General features: G+C 37.2%; 1 protein-coding gene across 1 annotated transcript in view; it reads right to left on the bottom strand.

Moving 5' to 3' along the window:
• GRID2 (glutamate ionotropic receptor delta type subunit 2) overlaps nt 1–27,429 on the bottom strand; it is a 1,009,897-nt gene that overhangs the window by 338,667 nt on the left and 643,801 nt on the right. The window contains exons 5-7 of the mRNA XM_087935906.1: nt 26,990–27,043; nt 13,605–13,778; nt 7,859–8,020 (exon numbers count right to left, since the gene is read on the bottom strand). Coding sequence (XP_087792032.1) covers nt 7,859–8,020; nt 13,605–13,778; nt 26,990–27,043 — 390 coding nt within the window. The remainder of the gene's footprint in view (nt 1–7,858; nt 8,021–13,604; nt 13,779–26,989; nt 27,044–27,429) is intronic.

Raw genomic sequence — 27,429 nt, 5'->3', positions numbered from 1 at the left:
TGGGCAGATCACAATCCGATTCAGATAGTGTAGAAAGGTAGGAAGAAACCAAGGAAAAGGTGGACTTTAAATACACAGCTAATTAAAGAGAAAGAATTTATGAATAGACTTAAGGAGGAATTACAGTATTTCTTAAAAGAAAATAACATTGAGGCAACTGCAATTATTGATTTGTAATGGCTTATCTAGGGGCACTATGGCTGTGTGGCATGTTTCCATTTTATTTTAATGGTTTTGGATTGTACCTTAGTCAGTCATACTATTTAACCATGTGGAAATTACAGTTTCTCATTGCTAAATACCATGTTTCCCCCCAAATAAGATCCTGTCTTATATTTTTTTGCCACCAAAAAGGCACCAGGTCTTATTTTCAGGGGATGTCATTCACCGACTCACCTCATTTACACATGTTGTCCTCGGCCTCCTTTTCACTGTCAGAGGCCTTCCGGAACTTCATCTTCTGCAGTTATCAAGGCTTTCCTGAAGGCTTCTTCAGATGATAACAGAGCTCCGGATCAATCTGGAGCTTTGTTATCAGCTACAGAGGCCTTCAGGAAAGCATTGCCAGCCTTGCCAGCTGTAGAAGAAATGGGCCAGCAAGGCAGGTGTCGGGGTGTGCAAGGCCTGGCTACAACTGTCCAAAGGTAAGTAGTAGGCAGCTCTACCTCCCCATCCCCACCCTAGCTTAATTTTTACCCATGCACTCTATTAGGGGAATTAATTATTTTTGGGGTAGGGCTTATATTGGGTGTACATGTAAAATCAAGCTAGGACTTACTTTCAGGGTCGATTGTATTTTCGGGGAAACAGGGGTAGCTATAGGGATATTAAACATGGGTGATCTCTCCATGATTGCAATTGGAGTAGTCTGGTAGTTACTACCAGTGAGGAATTCAAAACAAAACAAGAAATTTAGCAGAATTTAACAGCTAGAGTCACCTCTATGTGCTATGCTTTATAGAGAAGGGAATAGGTCATGGCCGCAGACTTTTTATCTGTCAAACGCAGAGGGAAAATTAGCTGCAAAATGAAGGCCTGAACCTTTAGAAACTCCAATTGTTATTTATGTGGTACAGGTGCTGTGTGTTTCTGACAACAAAAAATTGAAGGAAAAGCATTAAAAACCCAAAGCCCAGAGGTAATAGTCTGAAGTCAGGAAAAAGATTAGAAATTGATTATTCCCACTTAGAAGTTATAAGAAAAGCGAAGGCTAGAATCTATGCAAGTCTTTATTTCTGCCTGCTGAACTTTCAGGCAACTGAACCTACAGTCTTGAGAGCTGGTTTTATCTATAAAGCACAACCCCAGAGTAATTTAAGAAGCAAAATCATTGAAGATTTATTGTTTTTTTATAAATGGTCGATTGACAGACAGACAGACAAACATACAATCTAATTTTTGTGATATTCTGAAAACATTTTTATTAGTATTGAGTATAATATAGCTTATCTGGATAATACTGTTTTCATAAAAATCAATGCCTTTCTAATCTTTACTAAATCTTCTAGATATACACATGTAATAGAAATGGAGAGGGGGAAGGACCATGTTAGGAGTACAAAAAATAGAACAAGCCTGATAGGGTTATCTGAAGAGACTAAATAATGCTTTGGCTACTCTGGACAAGACAAACCACAGTGGTTTTTCAAATTTAGATAGCAAGCGTTAGTCTTCAAAAGCTGGAGGATAAATGAAGAAACCCCTCATCCTTCAAAATGGTTGAGGTCACCTTCTATTCAGTAGAGAAATAAGGAATAAATATATCAGCCTAAAAGAAAGAAGAAAAAGGGGGACAGCTCAGGCTGTGGCAATTTCATCTCTCACTTTCCCACTCTCTCTAATTGAAGGGCACAATCAAAATGAGTCCAAAAAAGAAATTTCAATGTACAGCCATTTTGATAGAAGCCACTTTGACCAATTGCTGTGTTTTAGTTCTTTCTCACACATAGAGAAAGTAAAGGAGTATGGGACACTCACTTACTCTATCTCTTGATTCTAAGTCTGGATGAAAATTTGCTTCCGGGAAGGAAAATGATAATGCATGATGAGGCAGAGTTGGTAGGGAATTCCTCCATGAAAGTTGAGCTACTTTGGTTCTTGTTCAAGAATTCAAAAGCATACAAAGCAATGAAAACAAAATGAAGCTGGCTTATCCCCATTTGAAGATGCATCTGATGTACGTTTATTCTTCTGTGTGTAAGTACACAGGTATGTATTTAGTTATAAAGTTCTGACAATGATGCAAGTCTATGTGTATGTTTTTGCACCTTCTTGACATTTTAATTCAAGCAGACTGTAGACCAGGGGTGTCAAACTTGATTTCACTGAGGGCAGCATCAGGGTTGTGTTTGACCTTGTGGGACCAGGATGTGTGTGGCCAGCTCAATGTCACTCATCAAGGCTCCATTTTCAACTGTGATGGCCTCCTACAGCCCTCTTCCACCAAAAATGGAGGTTGGGGGAGGCCACGCGTGGCCCACCCAGGCTCATTTTTTGTTGGCAAAGGCACCGTGGGTCAGTTCTTTGCTGTTTCCAGGATGGGCCTGCGGGCCAGATTTAAGCATTATACAATTACTTCAGTTATTAACTAAAATACATGAATGTTAAACAAATCTGGTTTTCCCATTCCCCCTTCTGCTTGTTGACAGCCAGCTGAGGAAAATCACAAATGGTGATTTTGGAATGAATGAATGAATGAATGAATGAATGAAAAGGAGCTGGAAGAGACCTTGGAGGTCTTCTAATCCTTCCCCTTTCTCAAGCAAGACAACCTATATCATAGGATTGCCTACAATTTCTGGAGGTAAGCTGTTCCTGGTTAATTGTTCTCACTGTTAGGAAGTTTCTCCTTAATTCCAGGTTTATTTTATTAATTCTTTGATTAGTTTCCAACCATTACTTCTTGTCCTGCCCTCTGGTGCTTTGGAGAATAATTTGACCCTCTCTTCTTTATCAAGTAATACTGCCCCTCAAATACTGGAATACTGCTATCATGTCATCTGGGTCCTTCTTTTCACTTGACTAAACACACCCAATTCCAGTGGGCTGAATCTGGCCTACGAGCCTTGAGTTTGACACCCCTGCTCTAGACAATGTACAGATGATAATAACATCAGAAAATGATGGAATATAATACAGTAATTTTGATATCAATTGCTACACAGATCCACAAGTGCTATTCAAAGACCTTCTGGAAAAGACAGTCTTCACCACCTTCTGGGATGCCCTAAGAGTGAAGGCCATCCTCTCTCAAGAAGGATTGGTTAGTCCATTGAAGAATATCTACTCAAAGATCATCAATGGAATCTCACCTCTCACCTCTCACACCTCCACATAGGCATAGACATTTTGCAGGCATTCTCTGGTCCTCTGAGTCAAGCAAGCAGAATTGATCCTGTAAAGCTTGTCTCAGATACCAAGTCTTATGACACAATTAATATTAATGAATGGGAAAGTGACCAACATCAACTTTGAAGTTCTCTCTGTCCATGTTTTTGGAAGGCACATAGGTTGAGAAGCGGGAATGGGAAAAAAACAACAACCTTGAAACGCAGCCTGATTATAAAATCTCTTTGTGAACAATCAGTTCAGAACTTCAGCCAAAATAGTCTATTTCTTTTCCAGCAGGGCATCAAAGAGGAAATCCAGATAGAAAGGCAGAGGACAGGGAAAGAGAGGGAAAAAGAAGAAAGAGAAGGAGTATCCAAAGGAGGGATGAGTCTGAGAGAAAGAAAGAGAAAAGACAATAGCAAAAATAAAACAGAAACATTTGCCATCCTAATTGGGGGCTTGATCCTATCCATTGGTCTTTTTCATATTTGGACCTCTCTGCATGCAAAATCAGACATATCATTCCCTAGAAAATGAAACCATTGGCACATTAAGACGCTTCTCGCCTTGCTGTAAAGAAAGGATTCCTGGAAGCTGTGAAAACAATGCGGTAACACAGGACAGGTTAATAGCAAGGCCAAGCCACTCAATTTGCTCAGCAGTGTGCAGGTATCTCACATTCACACCTGCTTCTGTTCACATTAAAAAGTCATCACTCTGCAGTTGGTTTTTAGATGCTTTCCTTAAAATAGAGTCACATAACAATTACAGGAAGTTCTTGACTTATAAAAGATTGCTTAGATTTCCCCCCAAAATACTTAAATGCAAAAATACAGGTGCCCCAGGCATGAGTGACATCAAGCTGGCCACCCACCCCCTGGCCCCCCCCCCCACCCCCCTGAGGTCAAACACAGCCCTGATGCGGCCCACAATGAAAGCAAGTTGACCACCCCTGTTATAGAGGTCCGTACAATGAAAGGACATTCAGTCCTTTATAGACTTTGGGCAACTCATAACAAGATACAAGAAAGAGCATCACATTCCCCTTATGAAGATTTCACTACAATTATCTTCTTTGAAATAAATGCATATAGGAAAATTTATTTCCTGAATGAGAACTGGAAAGACAAAAGTGATTTGTTTTCTACGTGACACTAATGAAGTACCTCAACCTTTAACACAGAGATTATTCATTTTCCTTCCCCCTTTTTACTGCATTAAAGTTGTGTGTGCTGGTCATTGTTTCTATATTGTGGTAAATTAATCATTACTCTGAGTAGCAATCACGAGTTAAAAAGTTACTTTTGTTTTCTTACTTTCCAAAGGCTGGAAATATGAAAAAAAAAAAAAAAACAGGATGAAAAAGTTTGTGAATAAAAGGATTTGTAGGTGTGTATTTATGTACATATCATGCTATATTTCCTTTCAGGTTTTTGCAAGGAATAAATATAGTAAGCGGAAGAAATTCAAACAAGGGGATAAGAAAAAAGAAAAAGAAATCTAATTAAATGTAGTTAGTCTTACATTTTTCTCCTTTCATTCAGCACCCATTCATTCTTGAACCTGTCTCTATACATTACAACACACAATTCTCAAATAGTCCCATATCCTTGCATTAAACTTAGTTTAGGTTCCTTCTCATATATTCAACTATTATTTTTTTAATCTAAGAAAGTGTGCAGAAGTATACTTTTTTATATTTTTTTGATAAACACTTATTCCTGATAACATACTACAAACTGTCTACTAGCATTTGGGTGTCAATTTTTTGCATCTACTTCCTTATATTTAGTAAACATTTTACCAAAAGTTACATACCTACTTTTCCTAATGTGTTACCATGAAGGTGTAACTTGTAAATTATTTATTCTATTTTTCATCTGAAATATAATTATCTTATATATTACATTAATTTTCAGATTCATCTCTTTGTGGCATCATACAATCTAACTAGTATTCCCTGCATATTGCTTAGGATCACAGCCAATTAAACGGTATCAGTTACAAAAGAAACATACAACTTTCACATGCCCAACCACACATCTCTAGGGTCAGCTCAATTTATCCATAAAATATAAAAAAGACACGTCTTTTTAATATTCATAAATAAGGTTAGCATTAATATTTATGATTTGTGGATATACTATATTTTTTGGTCTATAAGATGCACTCCCCCCCCCCCAAGTGGGTGGAAATGTCTGTGCATCTTATAGAGCGAATGTTGCTGAAGCCCCACCCACTCACCAGTCCCCACCCTTTGGTCTCTTTCTCCCACCAATTTGCCTCCTTGCAGAAAACAGCAAACAGCCCGGTCAGCTTCAGCACAGCCTGATTAACATGAGCAGCTGGTTGGCAGTTGGATTGGCCTCCCGGAATACCACCCATCAGCTGTTGCAGGCTGTGGGAATTGTTTCCGCCCATCGCCAACATCGCCCATCGCTACCACTGCCTGTTGTAACCTTTGCATGCCCCATTTTTAGTCTCTGCGCATCCTGTTTTCAGCCACCATGTGCCTCTCTGCGTGTCCGGTTTTTGCCCTCTGAGAGTCCTGTTTTTGGCCTGTTCCAGGCGGCAGGGATTAGTGGTGATAGGCAGCAGTGGCAATCCCTGCCACCTGGAATGGGCCAAAAACAGGATGCGTGGAGACCAAAAATGGGACATGCGTAGGCAGCCTGGAACAGCCGATTGATGGTATTCTGGGAGACTGACCCAACTGCCAGTCAGGTGCTTGTGCTAAATTAGGCAGTGCTGAAGCTGACCAGGCTGTTTGCTGTTTTCTGTTTGCTGCAAGGAGGCAAATTGCTGGGAGGCAAAGGCAGATTCCCCCGCACCTTGTTTTCCTCCTCTAAAGCTAATGTGTGTCTTATAGTCCGGAGTGTCTTATAGTCCGAAAAATACGGTACATCAATATAATGATTCAGTGACATTGTGATCTCCAGGATTCATCAACTTAATAATTATCATATTAATGCAAATCATGATGTTTTGAAGCTCATCTTTCTCAGGAAGATGGATCAGCTTAGCTACCACATCAAACTAACAAAATCATCAAGCTTCAAAAGATTTTGTAGCACCATTGTTCAAGAATACCCAGATGTTTCTCTATGCATTGGCTTTTAACACCACCACCACCAGCAACAACAAAACCCAGGCCAATTTTTAAGCATCTCGCATCTAAAATTGGATCAGATGCCAACAACATGAAAGAATAATAAATGCTCTATGTGGCTCTTGCTGCCCCAGAAATTCAGTTGGCTTCCTGTTTACTAGTGAATGACCAATGACTGAGGGATGTGGCAATGAAGATTTTGCTGTTGACATTCTCTACTTATTGTTTTAATTCTCACTTTTTTTGTGTGAAACTTCCATGTTTTCCTGGTTGTGAAAAATGATAGATAACCAGTTGGATGACATATCCTTAACTGGTTGGATACATATGTATATTCAAAGGATATACTTGAAATATTAGATTTTTTACTGAATGCAATTCAGTGATATTGTCTATAGGAAGTTCTTGACTTATGGCCACAATTGTATTGACTGTTTCCTAGTATTATTTGATTGCTTATTGTACCCTATGATTATCATTTAATGTTGTACCTTATGATTCTTGTCCCTTGATGAATGTATCTTTTCTTTTATGTAGACTGAGAGCATTTGCACCAAGACAAATTCCTTGGGTGTCCAATCACACTTGGCCAATAAACTATAAAGTATAAATTGAGCCCACAATTTCCATTGCTAAGTGAGACAGTTGTTAAGTGAATTTTGTCCCATTTTACAACCTTTCTTGCTATACTTGCTAAGTGAATTACTGCAGTTGTTAAGTTAGTGGCATGGTTGCTAAATGAAGCTGCCTTCCTCATTGACTTTGCTTGTTAGAAGGTTGCAAAAGGTGATGATCTTATGATACTGCAATTGTCATAAAAGTGAGCTAGTTGCCATATTTTCAAATTTTGATCATGCGCCCATGGGGATCCTGCAATGGTTGTAAGTGTGAAAAACGGCGATGTCACTTTTTTTCACTGCTGTTGTAACTGTGAACAGTTACTAAATGAATGGCTGTAAGTCAAAGACTAAGTGTGCTTATCTGCTTTTAGGCCCAGGCGCATGGCCAGCAGACACTTCTGTAGGATAGTCAGTATACCAATGTGCCTTGTGAATGATCTGCACAGGTCTACATATACATAATGTGTGTGTGTGTGTGTGTGTGTGTGTGTGGTGTGTGTGTGTGTTTGTGTATATGTTTGTGTATGGCCATTAGACACTTCTGTAGGATAGTAGGATAGCAATGTGCCTTGTGAATGATCTGCATAGGATTAACACACACACACACACACACACACACACACACACACACACACACAAAGTTATAAAAGAGAAGTGAACCCCCTCTGAATTCATCAACCGTATAGAAAAAGATATACGTCTTAAAAACACTCCTATGTATTTCATCAGCAAATACAATCCTTTAACTCTATAAAAGTCTGACCTCCTCCTGAAACCCAAGCACCATGATTTAGAGTACCTTCTTGATTGTATCCAGCATAGATCTCCCTCCTTGCCAGGGTTTTGAATTCTTCCTAATGCATGTCAAGCTAGCCATACTGTGCCACTTTCGGTCTTCCAGCTTCTTATGAAAAGCATTTGCTAGCAACAACACGGTATCGTATATGTAAAGGTTGGTAATCTGTCAAAGAGATTAAGAATTGATTATAAGTAACTAGAACCCACGTGCTGGCAGAATTCAGAGGTAGTTTGTCTCAGCTGTCACCACTCAAGCTTTCAGGAACTTAAATATAATGCCACCACAATAGATTGCTTCACATTTTACAAACCACTTGGGCCCTGAAGCTGTTACATGATTACTAGTTAATTCAGTTTGCATTTCATAAGTCGAGGCATGTTCCTGGCTGCTACTTGAAATGTTACAATTTTTCTATCCCAAGGGTTATTTCAATGCATGTCAAGGCTTTTATAGTGTCTTGATAAGGTCTTGTGTCTGTACACTCATGAAAGAACAACAGCACATGGCTTGTTCTCCAGATAGAAGTCCTAACTGCACCAAGACATCCTTCTGATTTCCAAAATACAGTTAAGGAGTATGGAAGAAAAACTTCTACACCTCATCATCTGTGAGTTTCATGTTTCAGATTAATATTCCTGACAGATACAATATTTCAAAGAAGCCTTCTCCAAAGGAATTCTGACATGCATATTTACAGAGACAAACAGAGAATGTTGGTTATTCCTATCATGCAATTCCAATGAACAGGTATTGCATGAAGATTTTATTTATTTATTTACAAAATTGAAGTGGCTTCCTATTTTTTCCAGTTCTGAGCTAGATTTGGGCATTCTACATTTTACTGTTCCAGATGAATTATTCTTAGTTAAGGAGCTACCAAGAAACTGCCAGATAGTTTGGAAGGAGTGGTCAAGCAAGCACTTAGCTTGGAATCCTTGTGCAGCTGTAAGTAGCCTAAGCTTCGCCTTCCTCAAGATCCATGAAGCTTTAGTTGTTCATTCTCAAGGGAAGGAAAGCAATTTGGGCATTTTTTGTAACATAGGTGGTAGACAATAAAGTTATTAACAGTTGTTACTCATGGGTATCTCTGGTTGATTGTGCCTGACAACTTGTTGAATCAAATACACTTCTTAGCAGAGTCATGGATAAATGCTTTCCGTATTGACATTTTGGCCAGGTACACAGAATCCATTTCAGACCAGTAAATAAGTATCAAATTAGTTTTTTGCTTGTTTGTCTGTTTTGGTTTTTTTTTAAAAAAAAATCATCATTGTACATTGGGGTAAAATTCATGTTCACATTTTTTGTGTGCTTGAAGGCAATCATTCAGAATGAGAGGCATGGAAGTTGTCTAAATCTGTATAGATCTCTGTAAATGAATGAGCTTCTCAGCCATTTTAATATTTGATTCATTTTAATATTTCAGCATAGTTTTCTTTTTTTAAAAAATCACGCCTTTATATAAGCAATGATAAAGGATATTGTAGGCATTTAGGATTTACAATTTGGTCCATTAAAGAAACTTCTAGACTGTGATTATCAAACCATAAACAACAGTTTAAATACATATAGCCCTATAATTAACTTTCTTTCTATAAATAATCACTTTGTTTTAGAGAAGGAAAGAAAAGAACATGATTATGAGAGAGGAAGAGAAAAGGGAATGAAAGAGGAAGATCTACTTGGAGCAGCATATAGTTTTTATCAACATCTACCTAAAAGGATAGAATAGGAACAAAAGTTTTTGATAGGAAAAACCCAAAAAGGAAAAGAAAAGAAAAGAAAAGAAAAATCTTCCTTCTAGCTTTTAGAGAGTAGGCAAGCAAAAGTCTTTGGGCTACCCAGTGCTTATCATCATCATCCTAATTTATACATAGACTTTGTAGAACTAATCTTTTTTAAAAAATGAAGCATTTTGTCTTTTGCATTAAGCAAGCAAAGTTATTAAGATCATTGGCAACTTCTCCCAATAAAATGATTAAAAAAGCAATTCCTTAGTTTAGAGGAATACTGGGACATCCTCACAGTTCATGTTGATTCATATGTTGGGGCTAATGAATGAAGGGCATGAACAAGGTCTTTCGCAGCATTTTACTATGAGCAAATTACTTATCTTCAACTTCTTAAAACTGCCATATATTTTGCAACTCTTGCACGGCTGTCTCATCTTTGAAGATCAAAACATCAGTTTTTGAAGCAGCCAAATAAGCTTTGCAAAGGAGGTGGCTGCTTTTATGATTCATATAGAAGTGTTTGTTCATGCTAATGGTCATTGTGAAAAACTTTTTTAGTGCTCTGCACAACTTTATCAAACAGCTGTTCATTTAAAATCATTCTTATACAAGTAGTCCTCAACTTACGACCAGTTGAGACAATGAAGATGCTTATAAGGAAGAGGTGAAGGCTCTTGTGGACTGGTGCAATAAAAGTAACCTGGATTTTAGAAAAAGCCAGCATAGTCATGCTCCACTCAGTATCAAGGATGCAGCTATAGAGGTGGCCAATAATATTAAGTATCTGGGTGTGCAGATAACTAACAATCTGAACTGGTCTTTCCACATGTCATCCTTAGTGAAGCGTGCAAACCAGCACCTGCATTTCCTGCATTGGATGAAGAGAGCACATCTTTCTCCTTCTGTCCTAGACACTTTCTACAGAGGCACAGTTGAGAGAGTTTTAATAAACTGCATCACTGTTTGGTTTGGTGGCAACAGCACCTCAGATAGAAAGTCCCCACAGAGAGTGGTAAACACAACCAAGAAGATTATAGGTCACTTCCCGTTATTCAGAATACTGCTTATAAGTGCCATGTGCTTAGAACTCAAAGCATTGTTGGAGACTCCACACCCACCCACTTTATGGTCTGTTTCTGTTTCTGTTTTCTGGGATGGAAGTTTCGAAGTATTTCTAGCAGGACTACTAGATTCTGTACCAGCTTTGTTCCACTATGACCTCCTGTCTGGTAACCTCGCAAGATTCATTTTTTCTCGCCATGTACATATATACATCTGAACTAGACTGTTATTTCTCTGTGTCATATAATATACGTGGATATATGCATAATTATGTATGTATGCATTCATTTATTAATGTCATGGTTATGGTATTGCATATTGCCAGTGGTGACCCTTTGAGAGCTGCATGCAATGAAATTTCTTTTTAATGTATGCAGATTAGTGTGCATTCAAAGTGGCAATAGTTATTCCAAGTCAAAGTCTAAATAATTTAATAATAATTTGATACTATGATGTACTCCAAAAAACCTACTTGTGACCCACTTTCAAAGTTGTGATAGCTGTTCCACACATGCACACATGCCCACCCCTCCTTGTGATCATGTGATCATATTTTGGAAGCTTGGCAACCCACAGTCCCATGACTGTAATTCATGATTTTTTTTTCCTGGTTTCTGTCATTTACTTCCAGATTCCAGCAAATAAATGCCTATTTACTTGCTTAATGACAGCAGTGCTTACTTAATGACCATTGCTTTTGCTAATGACTGCTGCAAAATATGTGGAAACATTGAATCTGGTTATGTGGTGCCTCAAATTAGGAGCACAGTTACAGTCCTCAGTTGAGCACTACCTATCTTTCTTCATTCAACATAAAAAATTGTTAGAGCCAAGAAATAGATATTTTAAGTCTGTATGTATATTGTAGATAAGCACTTGGCATCATTGTCAATCACCAGGAATTCATGTATGCTAATTTATTTTACATTAATTTTTATATCTCAATTTTTTCCATTTGGCTTTAGAATACTGTATTAATCACAGTAACCTCAAAGCATATTATATTTGGGGAATTGGAATTCTGCTTCCTATATTTATTGTGGTTGTATGTAATCAAAAGTGGTTGGTTAATGTCCTTTATAATTCAGGAAAAAGCAATTGATTTAATATGCATTTTTTTCAGAGGTTTCAGAATAGAAGAAAGAGGATAATGGAATGGAATGGGAATAGCCAATGAACTGATCACTTTTTATATTTGCTTTTTCAAACATTCAAGAGACAAATGGGGGAAAAAACCATCTATAGAATTATTCTTTTTTAGTGTGGGAATTAGCCATGATTAAAGATAGGACTGATGACAATTTCCTTTGGCTATATTTGATTACATTGCTTGGGTTTCTGAAACTACTTTTAGCCAGTGAGCTGAACATGGTTTGTCATAGGTCATCTATATTGACCACATTACAGAGATAGTTTTTCAATATATATACTATCATACTGTAGTTATAACTACTAAACATACAGAATTTAGAAGCAGACAAGGTCTAGCGAATGCACAACAGAAAAGAGAAATGAAATGGATACTTAAGATTGAGTAGTTAGGGCAAAAGAGAGATGAAAAGGTGTATTTTTGAAACCTAGTTAGGAATTTTGATACCCCTATCTCTGCAAGAAACTTTTACCATCCTTTGATTTGAGGCAGTGCAGCTGGAAAAGATTGAAATAATGGCTCATACTGTTTGCCAAAACTTTTTGCCAATATGTCAGAAGAACATGTTATGTATCATATACAATGCCATCTATTATATTTTGCATTCAACAAATCTCCATTTGGGAATTCTTGGCAGGACTGCTCAACTATAATGACCTGAACGTTCTTGATTACCATATAAAGCAAAATATTTAGAATACAAGTGTATCGTTTAGACAAAAGTTATACAACAACTATAGATGTTGAGTTTCATAGATCTACTTAAGCTTATGAAATAATGAATAAAAAATAAAATATTTTAAATAGTGTAGTAAAAACATCTAACACCTTAAAATATCCTTGTTATGATTACAAAAATCTATAAATTCACAAAAGTTAATGGCCAACTATTCACTGATAGTCTTAACCTAAGTGTTAACCCATTTTGCAGGAAAAAAAAGTTTGAGATCGCCTGAAATAAGTGGAATGGTATGCAAAGCTCTTTTTTGGTGGGAAAAAGAAAGCAAAATGTTTTTAAAAAATATATGAGTTCAGAGTTTCCTTTGTTTTATTTTGGAATTTTTACCTTGAGATGACTTATCATTTTGAACAAATCTCTATACATTAATTCCCCTTGTAGTCTGGCATCATTAATGTAATATTATATGAGTAGAGATTTCAGCTGAATGGCACTCAGGATGAGAAATCTGATTTTAATTGAAAAGTCTGGCCCTTTTGAGCAGGTTTTCTGATAAAGGATATTTGCAAAACAAATGAAAGCATATATTGATCTTCAGAAAGCTGTGAGCATATGTGATTTCCTTATGGACTGTGCAAGGGAGTGTATGTGTGTGTTTATGTATGCATTTGTATCAGGTGGGATTCAACCAGTGTTACTACTGGTTCGATGACTACATTTTGTGCATGTGTAAAAACCCTTAAGCTGTGCCTCCTGGACAGCTGAAAAGCACTGAGTGCAAATGCACAGCATTTGAAAAGCCACCTTTTTCCTGCTTTTTCAGGAAAAAGCTGTGCCGCGCAAAGCAGCTGAGGTTGAAAAAGCAGGAAATAAAGGACAGGAAAGAGCCTGGGTGGGCAGGTGGGTCAAACAGCAGCAAACACAGAACTGGTTCTGTGTGTCTGTTGCTCTTCAGAACTACCAGTTCTATACAGCCGGGCAGAACCGGTAGCATCCTACCCCTGATTTGTATGTTTGAGTTTATGAACGTCTACTTAAGTGCATTAGATGGGTACAAATTTCATTATAAAAAGCTTTTCTCATCCACCTAAGTAATGATTATAGCATAGGATCAGAAGATACCTCCATATTTTGAGAGAAAGGGTCTTTTGGGTCACAAAGTGATGAAGATATTCGGTGGTTCCCACGGAAACAGCGCTGACTGATGTTCTGTGGTACAGGAAAGCTCTGCCGAATAATTGTTAATCTTCCAATTGACTTTCTCACCAGATCCTGTACGTCTCCATCATTGATTTCCTGTAAGATAAAGCACAGAATATTTGGAAAACTAAAAATACCTCCTGTAAGGTATAAGATATGGGACACATGTAGGCACACTTAGTATAAATAAGCTGAAATATCTATCCTTATCCAAAAAGCTTGTGCTGTACAATTTTAAAACTTGAAGCAGGGGTGTCAAACTCGGTTTCATTGAAGGCTGCATCGGGGTTGTGTTTGACCTCAGGGGGCTGGGGGGAACGTGGCCAAGGTGGGCATAGCCAGCTCAACGTCACTCATCAAGGCTCCATTTTCAGCTGCAATGGCCACCTGCAGCCCTCTGCCAGTAAAAACAGAGCCTAGGCGGGCTGTGTGCAGCCTCCCTGAGCTCCATTTTTGCTGGCAGAGGATTGCAGGAGGCTGGCACTGTGGGCCAGTCCTTCGTTGTTTCCAGGGCGGGCCCGCAGGCCAGATCTAAGCACCCCATGGGCCAGATCTGACCCATAGGTCTTGAGTTTGACACCCTTGACTTAAAGCTTAATGGAAACTATAGCCAAGGAGAACCCAAAGAAAATTCACTTTATAGATTTTTTTTTTTCATATACATGAAGGCAAAGAAGCAAAATAAGTAGGAGAGATATTGTACACACTGAAAGCAGAGATACCTAGAGAGAAAGGATAAGATGATAAACAAGACAATTGTCTTCTGTGACAGAGAATACAGGACAAAGTAATGTCAGAGCATTTCCATCTCCCAGGGCAATATATGGCCGATCTCAAAGTGACTGTTTGGGGGAAAAAACAGGACTTCAAAGACAGCATTGAAGAAGAAATAGCTGAATAGCAAAAAGGTTTCTGGCAATCACAGAAGGTTTCAACAACTACAGTAATTTTGAATACTTTACAATTGTTAATTGATAAGATAATTGTAAGCTATTTTATATTGTATGTAATCTGCATTTAAAAAAAAAAAAAAAACCCTATCTTACTCTCTTTTTCCACCTCAACCCAATTTAAATCCCACATCAGAAAAAGGTGATGAGCCTTCTTCCTTAGGTTATTGGCAAAAAAAAAAAAAATACTTTGGTTTATCACATTTTAAAAAAGAAACAAGAAAAAAGCATAGGAAAAATTAGAAAGTTTTTTTTTTTTAAATCATGGATTTGTCTTGTAATATAACTGAAGTGTACTAACCCACATAGACAAAAATGCTTGAGGTGATCTAACACGGATAAGTGTGGTTTGGAAATGGAACAAAAACTGTTTTAAGTTCACTTTGATGTTGCACTTAGGATTAAAACAGGATGGTGTTATCACTTTTTGTCCAACCAAGATGGTTGTCAGGGCAACTGGGCAAATGGATAAGCCCTGATTTAATGAAGAAGATTATATGTGTTTACTGACTTGAGTTATAATAAAAATAATAAAGGTGAGATATAAATAAGTTCTTGATAAGAAATAAGAAATTATTCAAAAAGCTGACTTTAAGGTACTAGTAAGAATCCTCCCTCTTAAACTATAGAAAAACTAAACTACTGCGTTGATCAGATGAAGTCTTGAGTATTTTGTTTAGTTTTGGGTTTTAAGAAGGATTTTTCAAGAAGGACTCGGAAAAACATAAGCAGATTCAGAAAGGCAGTGAAGATGATCAGGGACAAATTAAGTATTATGAAGAGAAATTTAAGTAATTGGGCATGCTTAGCCTTGAAAAGCAAAGACTGAAGAGAAATGTGATGCTGCCTTTCAATTACTGAAAAGATATCATGCAAAAGGTATGAGGTCTTTTCATGACTAGGACATGTATAATAGATTTGAGTTGCAGAAAAGCAGATTCTAACTGAATGTTAGGGGAAAAAAGAAAACCTTCTTACCAGTTACAGTAGCTAAATCATGGAATTAGCTACCTAGTAAGGTTATTATTATTATTGTGGCTAAAATACTGAGCTTGTCAATCAGAAAGGCCGGCAGTTTGGCAGTTTGAATCCCTAGTACCATGTAATGGAGTCAGTTGCCATTACTTGTCCCAGCTTCTCCCAACCTAGCAGTTTGAAAGCATGTTAAAATGCAAATAGAAAAATAGGGACCACTTTGGTGGGAAGGTAACAGTGTTCTGTGCACCTTTGGCATTTAGACCATGGAGACATCTTCAGACAGCGCTGACTCTTGAGCTTTGTAACAAAGATGAGTACTACCCCCAAGAACCGGAAACGACTAGCACAAATGTGCAAGGGGAACCTTTACCTTTATCTAGCATTGTTACAATAGTCAGGAAACCACAATGCAAGTGCAAAACATAGTTTGGATTGCCAAGTTAACAGTCCTGTTGTAGGACATGCTTGCACACTTCCCAAGGTGCACCGCAGGAAGTCAAGCTAGCTTTACACCAGAGGGAAAGACAAGGGTTCTTCCTCCAGGGTCACCCAAGGCCACATCATTTCCTGGAGCTGCCTCACAAATGGGCACTGCAACTCGGACAGTTCAGAGCCATCAGGAATCTGACTGCCTACACACAGCACCAACTGCTCCCTGCTGAAGCGGTACCTATTTATCTACTTGCATAGAATATGCTTTCAAACTGCTAGATGGACAGAAGCTGAGGCAAGTGACAGGAACTCATCCTGCTATGCAGTGCTAAGACTTGAACCGCCAGAGCAGAGACCATCTCCAGCATCCTTAAGCTACTTAAGCTATGGCTACTAATCCATACCTTAGTGAGTAATGGACTGCTTTTTACAGAACATTTTTACAGAACATTACCAGTCAAACCTGTTCCTTTACTGTAGTCTTTTATTTCCTTCTTGATATTTTAAAATAAATAAAATAAATAAAAAGTGTTTAAATCCCACCCAACTAATATTTTTAATTTGGATTCTGAACAAATCCAGGATTTAATCAGAAAATTCAAATTAGTTATATATTTTTTATTTTGGCAGGGAAGAACATGATTAAGTCTCGTATTAATTCATGGCAAGCTTTATCCACATCAATGAAGCTGAAGGTCCATCTTTTATTAAAAAAATAATGCAAATAATCATATGTAAGAAAATAAGAAAAAGAGTGGTAGTAATTCAAAGTTACTTTTGCCATTTTCTTAGCTGATTATATAAATATAATTTATAAAAAAATTGATATGGATTAAAGTACAAATAATTATTAATGTTGCTACTTAAATATCACTATATTTAAATGTCCCACAACTAGGTCAGATATAATACTATTTTTTTAATTTCTTTAATGGTCCAGCAAATAAATGTGAAGAGCCATGAATTTTAAACATCAATCATCTTGACTACATTAAGCCTATTTTATTCTTCTTCATAGACTGTCATAGACTTCTGAAGCCATCTGTTATTTTTGTTCTTTATGAAATATAGATTTTTCGGGAAACAAAATAACACCTGGCATCAGCTGTGTCCAGTGTAATATCCTGAATTTCTGGTCGATTAATCCTTAATGTACCATAGATAATGGTTTCTCTCAGCTTACAAAGCCGTCTTATCGTTTAGTCTGTATCATTTCAAATAGCCACAAGATGGAGAGCAAAATTACCAGTTTTTACAAAATATAAACCATTTTTATGTAGCAGCAATATAATTAGAGATGAAATTTTCAGAGAATTTATTAGTCATTTTACAAACCAATGCAACTGAAAAGAAAGTGATTAAAAAGTATATATAACATTAAGAAGCAGATATTCACTTGGCTATGAATGGAAAATCAAATTTTTAAGAAAGTCAGATAAATGAAGGTGAATAGAGCGGGCCCAGGATAATGTTTCATGATCCAATCTTGGTCAGTCATTGGGACCAGAGGTTTGTATCCCAAGCTTTTGGACTAATCCTGAATTTAGCATTTTTCATTGGTGTAAAGCTTCAAGAATGGATAGATGAATACATATTTATTTATTCATGAATCAATTAAATAATACATTAGTCCTGAGACTCCTAAACTGGGAGAATAGCTTCAACAGATTCTAGGAAAAACTTCAGAGCTGTCTGTTTAGAAGAATGCAGTGTTAGGAGCAGCTAAGATCCTATACAGAACCCTCAATCTCTCGGGCCTCTGGTAGAGAACCCAAGATTGAGGCATACCACCCAGAACGAAAACAATACACTTCAGGTCTCCAGGGGACAACTTTAACACGTCTCTGTTTATGACACTCTTTATTTCAGGGGGATTTTTCTCACTTTACACTCCAGATCAGGGATGTCAAACTCAACTTCATTGAGGTGCACATCAGGGCTGTGGTTGACCTTGGGCACTGGGTGGGCATGGCTGACTGCGTGGATGTGGCCAACTGGGTGGCCATAGCCAGCTTGACGCCACTCCACAAACTACTGGCATTTTTCCTCTTTGCACTGGGTAGACCAGCTCAAAGCCACACTGGCCTAATGTTTCCTCTTCATATTGGATAGACTGGGCCAAAGTGATGTGGGCTGGCCTCTTACATTTTCCAGAACAGCCCCACAGGCCAGATCCAACCACATCTGGCCCACAGGCCTTGTGTTTGACACCTCTGCCCTAGATATATCCACCAGGATTGAGATATTAATCAAGATGACAGAAGATATATGAACAAATTCAGAGCTTGTTTATTGGGAAGTGTTTGCAAAGGCTGGAATCCCACTCCATATGGTAAGGAGGTGGGAGACATTTTCCATTATTTTTAACTTGACACTGGATAGCGTGACCTGCAGACAATTTTTATATGACCCGCAAAGCTAGGTTCTTGCAATGTGAAAAATAGATTGTTATTGTAAAAACAGAGAATAATATATAAATCTGACTTAATATTCCAGTAAACTATCTTGTTTCATCTGAAGGCTAAATATGTCATTCCTATGGCCTTATATTTTACAAGAATATTTATGTTATATATCGCAAGGATCTAAAGAGAGTCATAGCCTCTTCTGCTTGTACTTCTGTATATTTTCCAGGACCCTGTACTAGACAAGCTGTCTTTTAGGTTTCTAAGCCACGCCTGTCTTCTTTCCTTAACAAGAGCACTGGTGTTGCAGTGATTAGAAAGCACTATTGCAGACTCATGTTGCCCACAACCTGGAGTTTGATCCTAATGGGGCTTCAGAATTGAGAATTATTGACAAATAATTCTTAAACATGAATATATATTTAATTTTTAAGAATTGTTTGTCATATCTTCTATTCACTTTGGAATGGGGAAGCATGAGCTGCTGATACAGTATTACAGAGGAATTTTTGAGTCTGTCATCTGCACCTCTATAACTGGTTTGGTTCTGCAACTCAACAAGACAGACACAGACTTCAGAGACTGCAGAAAAAAACAATTACTACCAACCTGCCTTCCATTGAGGACCTGTATACTGTCCAAGTCAAAAAGAGGGCTGTGAAAATATTTACAGACTCCTCACAGCCCGGACATAAACTGTTTCAACTCCTACCCTCAAAACGACACTACAGAGCACTGCACACAGAACAACTAGACACAAGGACAGTTTTTCCCCAAACACCATCACTCTGCTAAACAAATAATTCCCTCAACACTGTCCAACTATTTACAAAGTCTGCACTACTAGTACTATTAATCTTCTCATCATTCCTTATCATCCATCCTCTCCCACTTGTGACTTTGTAACTTTGTCACTTGTATCCTTATGATTTATATTGACTGTTTCCTAGTATGATTGGATTGCTTATTGCATTCTATGACTATTATTAAGTGTTGTACTTTATGATTCTTGACTCTTGGAGAATGTATCTTTTCTTTTATGTACACTGAGAGGTTTTGCACTGAAGACAAATTCTTTGTGTGTCCAATCACACTTGGCCAATAAAGAATTCTATTCTATTCTATTCTATTCTATTCTATTCTATTCTATTCTATTCGGGAGGCATTATGAGGTCCCAAGTTGGACAAGAAATAGGGGAAATAAAAAAGCCTGCTTTTTACTTGCAAAAAGGTTGATTTGCACAGATATCTGAATTTTACAAAGTCTAGGGCAGTGTTTCTCAACCTTGGGAACTTTTCATGGACTTTAACTTCCATTGAAGCATTTTGTCTGGGGAATTCTGGGAGTTGAAGTCCACATACCTTAAAGTGATCAAGTTTAAGAAACACTGGTTACAATGATAACCTTTGATACCGGATGTCTATCCATCCATTAAAATTTGTCTTTTTCTCATCACCATTCTGGGTCACCTTCTCATCACTGTTTCTGATTATCTCCCATATTAAGGAAATACTCCCATATGAACTCACAATAATTAAAAGCATGATCAACTTTGAATTTCTATAATTGGGTTTTCCTCCATATGCTAGGCACTTGGAAATTGAGAGAAGGCCCTTTCAGTTATGACATACCTTCCCAAATATGTTCATCTGGCACCTAATCTGTTTAATTTTAGGTAGCATGTCAACATTACCCATCTTTTCTGAAAAGATGGTAAATAAAGTGGATTTTTAATAGCAATTTCTTCACTGATTTATCAGACTGTATTTTATAGCAATGTTAATGTTGTTCTTACCATCTGTTTAGAAGCTGCTTTTAATGGAAAGGTGAGATTACTGTGAATGAATATTTGTCTTTCTGGCAGCCTTTGATGCTGCAGATCAAATGATTTGGGTAATATAGTGGTGAATTCAGAAAAACAAAGTGCTCTCAGTTTTTTTCTTAAGTACATAAAAAACCAGAAACACCTGAAAGCAAATGATGGAAAATCATTCCATGAGCCACTCAAAATTTTGAGTTCAGTTTTCCTTCTCTTTAGCTGTGGAGAACAGTTTAATGTTAGGATTGGTAAGAATCATTTTCTAACATTCCTTTATTTTATTCCAGCTCTGAAACATTCACAGTTATTCTAGCTCTGAATACACTGTAAATTGTTTCTGAGTTTTGAGCAGAAAAGAAGTGTATAAAGCTCCCCTTTTAAAACAAAGGCAGGACATTAAAATGACAATAAATACATAAATATATATATTTATGAGGGACACAGTGGCTCAGTGGCTAAGATGCTGAGCTTGTCAATCAGAAAGGTCAGCAGTTCTCCGGTTCAAATCTGTAGCAGTGCGTAATGGAGTGAGCTCCTATTACTTGTCCCAGCTTCTGCCAACCTAGCAGTTCGAAAACATGTACAAATGTAAGTAGAAAAATAGGGATCACTTTGGTGGGAAGGTAATAGTGTTCCATGTGCCTTCGGCATTTAGTCGTACCAGCCACATGACCTGGAGACGACTTCAGACAGTGCTGGCTCTTCAGCTTTGTAACGGAGATGAGTACTGCCCCCTAGAGCCAGAAATGACTAGCACATATATGCAAGGGGAATCTTTACCTTTATATATATTTATATATCTGTTTAAATGTATTGGTCATACAACACTAATTAGAATGGTAAAATGGTGTTGGATTGAATTTCTCCAGTTTTAATTATCTAAGCTGTTAATAGAATAAAAGAAATCTATTATTCACTGCCTAATCTGTAAATTTAAGATATCATACCTGTCAACTGACCCAGGATGTTTAGACAGCTGTGACTTTGAAGTCACCCTGCCTCAAAACCCTCCCTGGGAAAATCCCATTTTCCCCCTGTGAATGAAAACAAAATTAGGCCCCATCATTATCATCTCATGTTCCTTCTTGGAATCTTCTTCCAGACTGAATAAGAACTTCAGACAACAGGAAACCCCTTTCACTAGCGCAAAGGCAACCTTGAATTATGAGCTAGAATTATGATGATTTGAGGAATACATATTCTGCATGCCATTGCAAGCCCTTTCATCACAGCCTGGAAAGATGGACACTAAGACCATCCACTAATGTGTTTTATACACCACAGGCCAATGATGAAACAGGGCAAAGTTGTGGGTGAGTTCTATCAATTCATATATCCCTTCCTTAAGTGCACCGATGCAGTAACAAATTGTACTGCAATGCTCTGGATTGAGTTATCAGGGTGAAGCATGGCAATGGCCAGCCTAGATTCCCTGGATTCAAGACGATAGAAAGCCCCTTGGAGGATTTTGATGGTTTTAGAGATTCTAGCGGAATAAAATCAAGGGTCTTTCTCTTGAATTCAGTTTTCAGAAACTGTTTATTCAGGATCGAACCACTTTGCTTCTTTTAAACCTTAATGTTTTTCAACTTGCCAATGAATTGGGGGAAAGGAAGGGGGAAATAGAATATGAAGAGTGTGGGAGACATGGAAACCATCAAGGTTTTGGAGAAAGAGATGGACTGTTCCCCATAACAAAAGGACGTTTCATAATTGGACAATGTGATCACCCAGGGATGGGGAGAAGGGGAAGCTACTGTTTAACTAGACAAGCATTTGCATTGGAAAACCAGATCTGGTTTGTTTCTTCAGTACCGATATGGTGCATCCAATAAAGTTTTACTTTTGGAAACTCAAATCTCCCGAGAGTGTTTCCTTGTTTTGGGTTCACTAGTTGGATTTAATTGCTGACAGTAAATGTAGAACTGTTATGTAGAACAGTATTTTCTTTATTTATACATGCGGTTTTATTCCCAGATTAAGCAAAAATCTAAAAAAAAAAAAAACATAGCCACCGAACCGGTAATAACATCAGTTGAATCCCACCCCTGATCTAAGATCATAGTCACAATGTAGTCAATATAGACATAAAGCTGAGCCCAATCTAATTTCTTAATCATGGTTGGAATTATATTTTACTACTTTTCAAATACTGTATTAAGAACCTCTGGAATGGCAAATTTTAGGGCATTCACTGGGTGACTGACTTTCAGTGCTTAATGAAAGGTCTTAGGAGAAGATGACTTTTGGTGGGGAGAATAAACAGCACATGGGTGATTAGAGTGATGTTTTTGGAAAGTTATAAATGGTTCAGGTAGATATGAATATAAAATTTTGAAATTAATTATAAGAAGTCTTCCCGTGGGAAACAGCTGTTCCGAATTCTGGAAAAAATACTTTATAGGATGGGACTTCGAAGGTTGGACACTAGAAGAAACCCAAAGGAGTTAAAGATTACAATTAAAGGAGAAGGATATTTAAATTCAGCTTGCTGACATAGAATGGAACAAATAGAAGATGCCCATTTTAGTGGCATAGTAGGTGATATGATACATAGTTTCCTCGGGGTAAATTACCTTGTCAATTAATTAAAATAGTATAACAGAGGTGTAATATATTAGCTGATAAAACATGTATGGTTAATCATTAAAATAAAACCTATCTGAATAATATTTCTTTAGGAAATATATATCCTAAGCAAGGACCATTATGTTTTAAAAACACAATTTAGTGGTTTTAGTGATTTTTAAGTGGATATTTTAAAGATGGATGGATAAATAAATATAATGTAAATATTAAAGATAACGTGACTGGTTTTAGTTTGACTTTCAAATAGAAAACAAAATTTCCTTGTAATGGGCATCATATACTTATAATGGGCATCATCATGTTCTGCAGGTGAAACTCAAAAATTAGAATATCGTGCAAAAGTTCATTTATTTCAGTAATGCAACTTAAAAGGTGAACCTAATATATGAGATAGACTCATTAGATGCAAAGCAAGATAGTTCAAGCCATGATTTGTCATAATTGAGATGATCATGGCTTACAGCTCATAAAAACCCCAAATCCACAATCTCAAAAAATTAGAATATTGTGAAAAGGTTCAATATTCTAGGCTCAAAGTGTCCCACTCTAATCAGCTAATTAAGCCATAACACCTGCAAAGGGTTTCTGAGCCTTTAAATGGTCTCTCAGTCTGGTTCAGTAGTGCAGAAAACCATCACTGACACCCTCCATAAGGAGGGAAAGTCTCAAAAGGTAATTGCAAAAGAGGTTGGATGTTCCCAATGTGCTATATCAAAGGACATTAATAGAAAGTTATGTGGAAGGGAAAAGTGTGGAAGAAAAAGGTGCACAGGCAGCAGGGATGACTGCAGCCTGGAGAGGATTTTCAGGAAAAGGTCATTCAAAAATGTTGGGGACTTTCACAAGGAGTGGACTGAGGCTGGAGTCAGTGTATCAAGAGCCACCACACACAGACAGATCCTGGATATGAGCTTCAAATGTCGTATTCCTCTTGTCAAGCCACTCCTGAACAACAAACAACGTCAGAAGCATCTTACCTGGGCTAAGGAAAAACAGAACTGGTCTGTTGCTCAGTGGTCCAAAGTCCTGTTTTCTGATGAGAGCAACTTTTGCATCTCATTTGGAAACCACAGACCCAGAGTCTGGAGGAAGAATGGAGAGGCACACAATGCAAGATGCTTGAAGTCCAGTATGAAGTTTCCACAGTCTGTGTTGATTTGGAGAGCTATGTCATCTGCTGGTGTTGGTCCACTGCGCTTCATTAAGTCCAGGGTCTACGCAGCCATCTACCAGGAGAGTTTGGAGCACTTCATGCTTCCTTCCGCAGATGAGCTTTATGAGGATGCTGAATTCATTTTCCAGCAGGACTTGGCACCTGCCCACACTGCCCAAAGCACCAAAACCGGGTTCAATAACCGTGGGATTACTCTGCTTGATTGGCCAACAAACTTGCCTGACCTGAATCCCATAGAGATTCTATGGGGCATTGCCAAGAGAAAGATGAGAGACATGAGACCGAACAATGCAGAAGAGCTGAAGGCTGCTATTGAAGCATCCTCAGCAGTGCCAAAGGCTGATAGCTTCCATGCCATGCTGCATTGAGGCAGTAATTGCTGCAAAAGGGACCCAAACCAAGTCCTGAGTACATATACATGCTTATACTTTTCAGGGGTTCTATGTACAATCCTTGTTTTATTGTTTGCATGTAATATTCTAATTTTTTGAGATTGTGGATTTGGGATTTTCTTGAGCTGTAAACCATAATCATCTCAATTAAGACAAATCACGGCTTGAACTATCTTGCTTTGCATCTAATGAGTCTATCTCATATATTAGGTTCACCTTTTAAGTTGCATTACTGAAATAAATGAACTTTTGCACAATATTCTAAATTTTTGAGTTTCACCTGTATTGTAGACATTCTAGATTCCAGATATTAATATTATTCCCCATAAGAAGAGATACAATTTAAGAAACACAGATGTTTTGTTTTTTTAAAAAAGATAAAGTCCAAAGTTGATTTAAGACTCAAGACCCAAATGTAAGCATAGCATTACCTTAAATGTTTGAAATGCTTAATTAAGTATTTAAAAATTATTCTAAACTACTAAGAAATTTAGATTTTGGTTTTTTTTCTAAAAACATGCCATTTATATTTTTTATCCCATAATTTTTCTTAGAGCAACCACCAAAATAAAAAAAAAAACAGTTCATGACCCGCCAATAACTAAATTCTATTTTTCAAAACAAAATGGCACTTGCAATGGACATCTCTGTAATTCAAATGATGGGGTACTGCTGAACCCACACAAACTGTGCAAAAAGGAATAATAATACATCTGAACATAGAGAAGTCTGTGACAGATAAGAAGATGGGAAAAGTACAATTCAAAAATAATAGAATGCTGGAAAGTATCTTATTGAAAACAAATCAAACGTAAAGTTTTGCTAGAAAAGCACATTTTAAGGGGTTTTGCTGTGAGTGCATTATTTTTCATGATAATAAATACAACTATAAGTAAACTGTAGATATATGTTGTGAAACTAAAACTCAATTCCTTATTGCTATCTTTACATTTTCACATTTTCAATACAAAGGCAGAGAAACTAGAATGTTCTCATGAAATATACAGTATGTAAGTCTAAATGAAAGACAGGTGCATAAAAAATAGAGAATCCTTCCCCCAAACATTTCTTCACTTCAATTATTATAATTTAAAATGAAAAAAGGCAATCAGCTGAATTGCTTCTTATCACTTGTACATTTATCTATAAGTAGAATACACCATAATCCATCAGAAATAATGGGGGCTTAATAATGACTTAGAGCTTAATTATTTCAACAGAACTGTGTATTAAATATTTATTGGATTTATTTATATAAATACATTGGATTTCTAAAGCTAGTTAAAGATGACAATTGAGGCAGTGTACAAAGACAACCTACTTTTAAGTATATCTAAATCTGGCCCAATCCATTCAATTTTACTCCAGCATTCATACCAAAAATTAAAATTCATCCTTAGAGTTTATATAATCCTTGCCATAAACTTAAATTAACCTATGCTGAGAACTGGTGACAGCAAAGTAACTGAATGAAATTTATAGATGAAGGAAGATTTACTCAAGGTAAATTGAAGCCATTGGCTTTGAGGCACCAATTTGTTCATTGTTTATTATTACTTTATTTGTTTGCTTGTTTTCAAAAGAGTAACTTGACTCCCTCACAAAGACAAATGACAAGGAAAATTAGAATGATGAAGATATACAGGTAGTCTTCAACTTATGACCACAATTGAGCCCAAAATTTATGTTGCTAAGTGAGAAATTTGTTAAGTCAGTTTTGCCTCATTTTACAATTTTTTCTTGCCACATTTAGTAAGTTGAAAAAAAAGCCTGAAACTGTCATTGTTTAGATCACAGATCTATACCCTTGGCAACTTTAAGTTAAATTAGTAACATGGTTGTTAAGTGAATCTGGCTTCCCCATTGACTTTGCTTGTCAGAAAGTTGTAAACGCTGAACACATGACTTTGGGACACTGCAACCAATTATAAATCTGAGTCAGTTGTCATGCATCCATGTGACCATGGGGATGTTGCAACGGTCATACATGTAAATAACAATCATAAGTCACTTTTTTCAGTGCAGTTGTAACTTTGAACAGGTCACTGAGAGAACTGTTGTAAGTCGAGGATTACCTGTACTAACAGTGGTTTACAAATGGTAGTGCAAGCTGGTTTGGGTATTCTGTTCCAAATGTTGAGGACTTTTTGCTTTAAGGTAAACCTTTTTCAACCCTGGGCTTATGAAATTAAGTAAAGTCAAATAAAGCGAGAACAAGCATTGGAAACAATTCACCCAATTTACCAAGGTGGTTGGCCTTGGGATCCTTGATGATTGATTGGCATTTCAGACTTGGAAATATCAGTTCCAGTCAAAGAAGAAAATAACTAAACAACAAATGAAGAAAAACTACAACAAAACCTGATAAATTCTTTGGCGGGATTTTCATTCAGACTGCACAGTCTTTTCCGTTCTGTTTTCCCAATTTATTTAAACAGCTGTTTCTGTTGAGTAGCTCAGCTAAACTTTTACTTCCGCTCCTTGTTTCTTCTTGGCAAGGACAAGAACCACAAGGAATATTCTCACCCTTAGATAAAAAACAGGATTCATGTTTGGTTGACAGTTACCTCATTTATAATGATCCAGTGACAGTCAAAAGCAACCAAATTGGCTTCCACAACCTGAAATAGAAAAGAAAGCAGCCATCAGTCATATTATTTATACCAAAGCCAATGATTGTTAAATAGATGTCTTGCCACAAAGGACAACAGAGGCTCAGCGGTGGGGATAGAGACAGAGGCATGGAAATGAAATAATTATGAAATTCCAGTTCTGAAAAGAATCCCTTTGCCCATTCTGTGGAAATAGAAAGGCTTTTTTTATGCAAGAGCAGTCCCAAAACATTTGGATTATTGTTTGCTTTGTTAATTAAACGGTGGGATTAGAGAATGAAGACAGTAATTCCCTTCTATCCATCCATCCATGAAAAGTCCATATGATTATTTAAGCCTTAATGTTTGCTGATAAATTGAAAAACACTAAAATATTCAAAATGCACAGTTTTTAA

The sequence above is a fragment of the Pseudonaja textilis genome, chromosome 6, assembly GCF_049901715.1.
Source record: "Pseudonaja textilis isolate UNSWEBS1 chromosome 6, rPseTex1.2, whole genome shotgun sequence".
NCBI classification, from domain to species: domain Eukaryota; kingdom Metazoa; phylum Chordata; class Lepidosauria; order Squamata; family Elapidae; genus Pseudonaja; species Pseudonaja textilis.
This window is presented reverse-complemented; position numbering and strand designations above follow the sequence as displayed.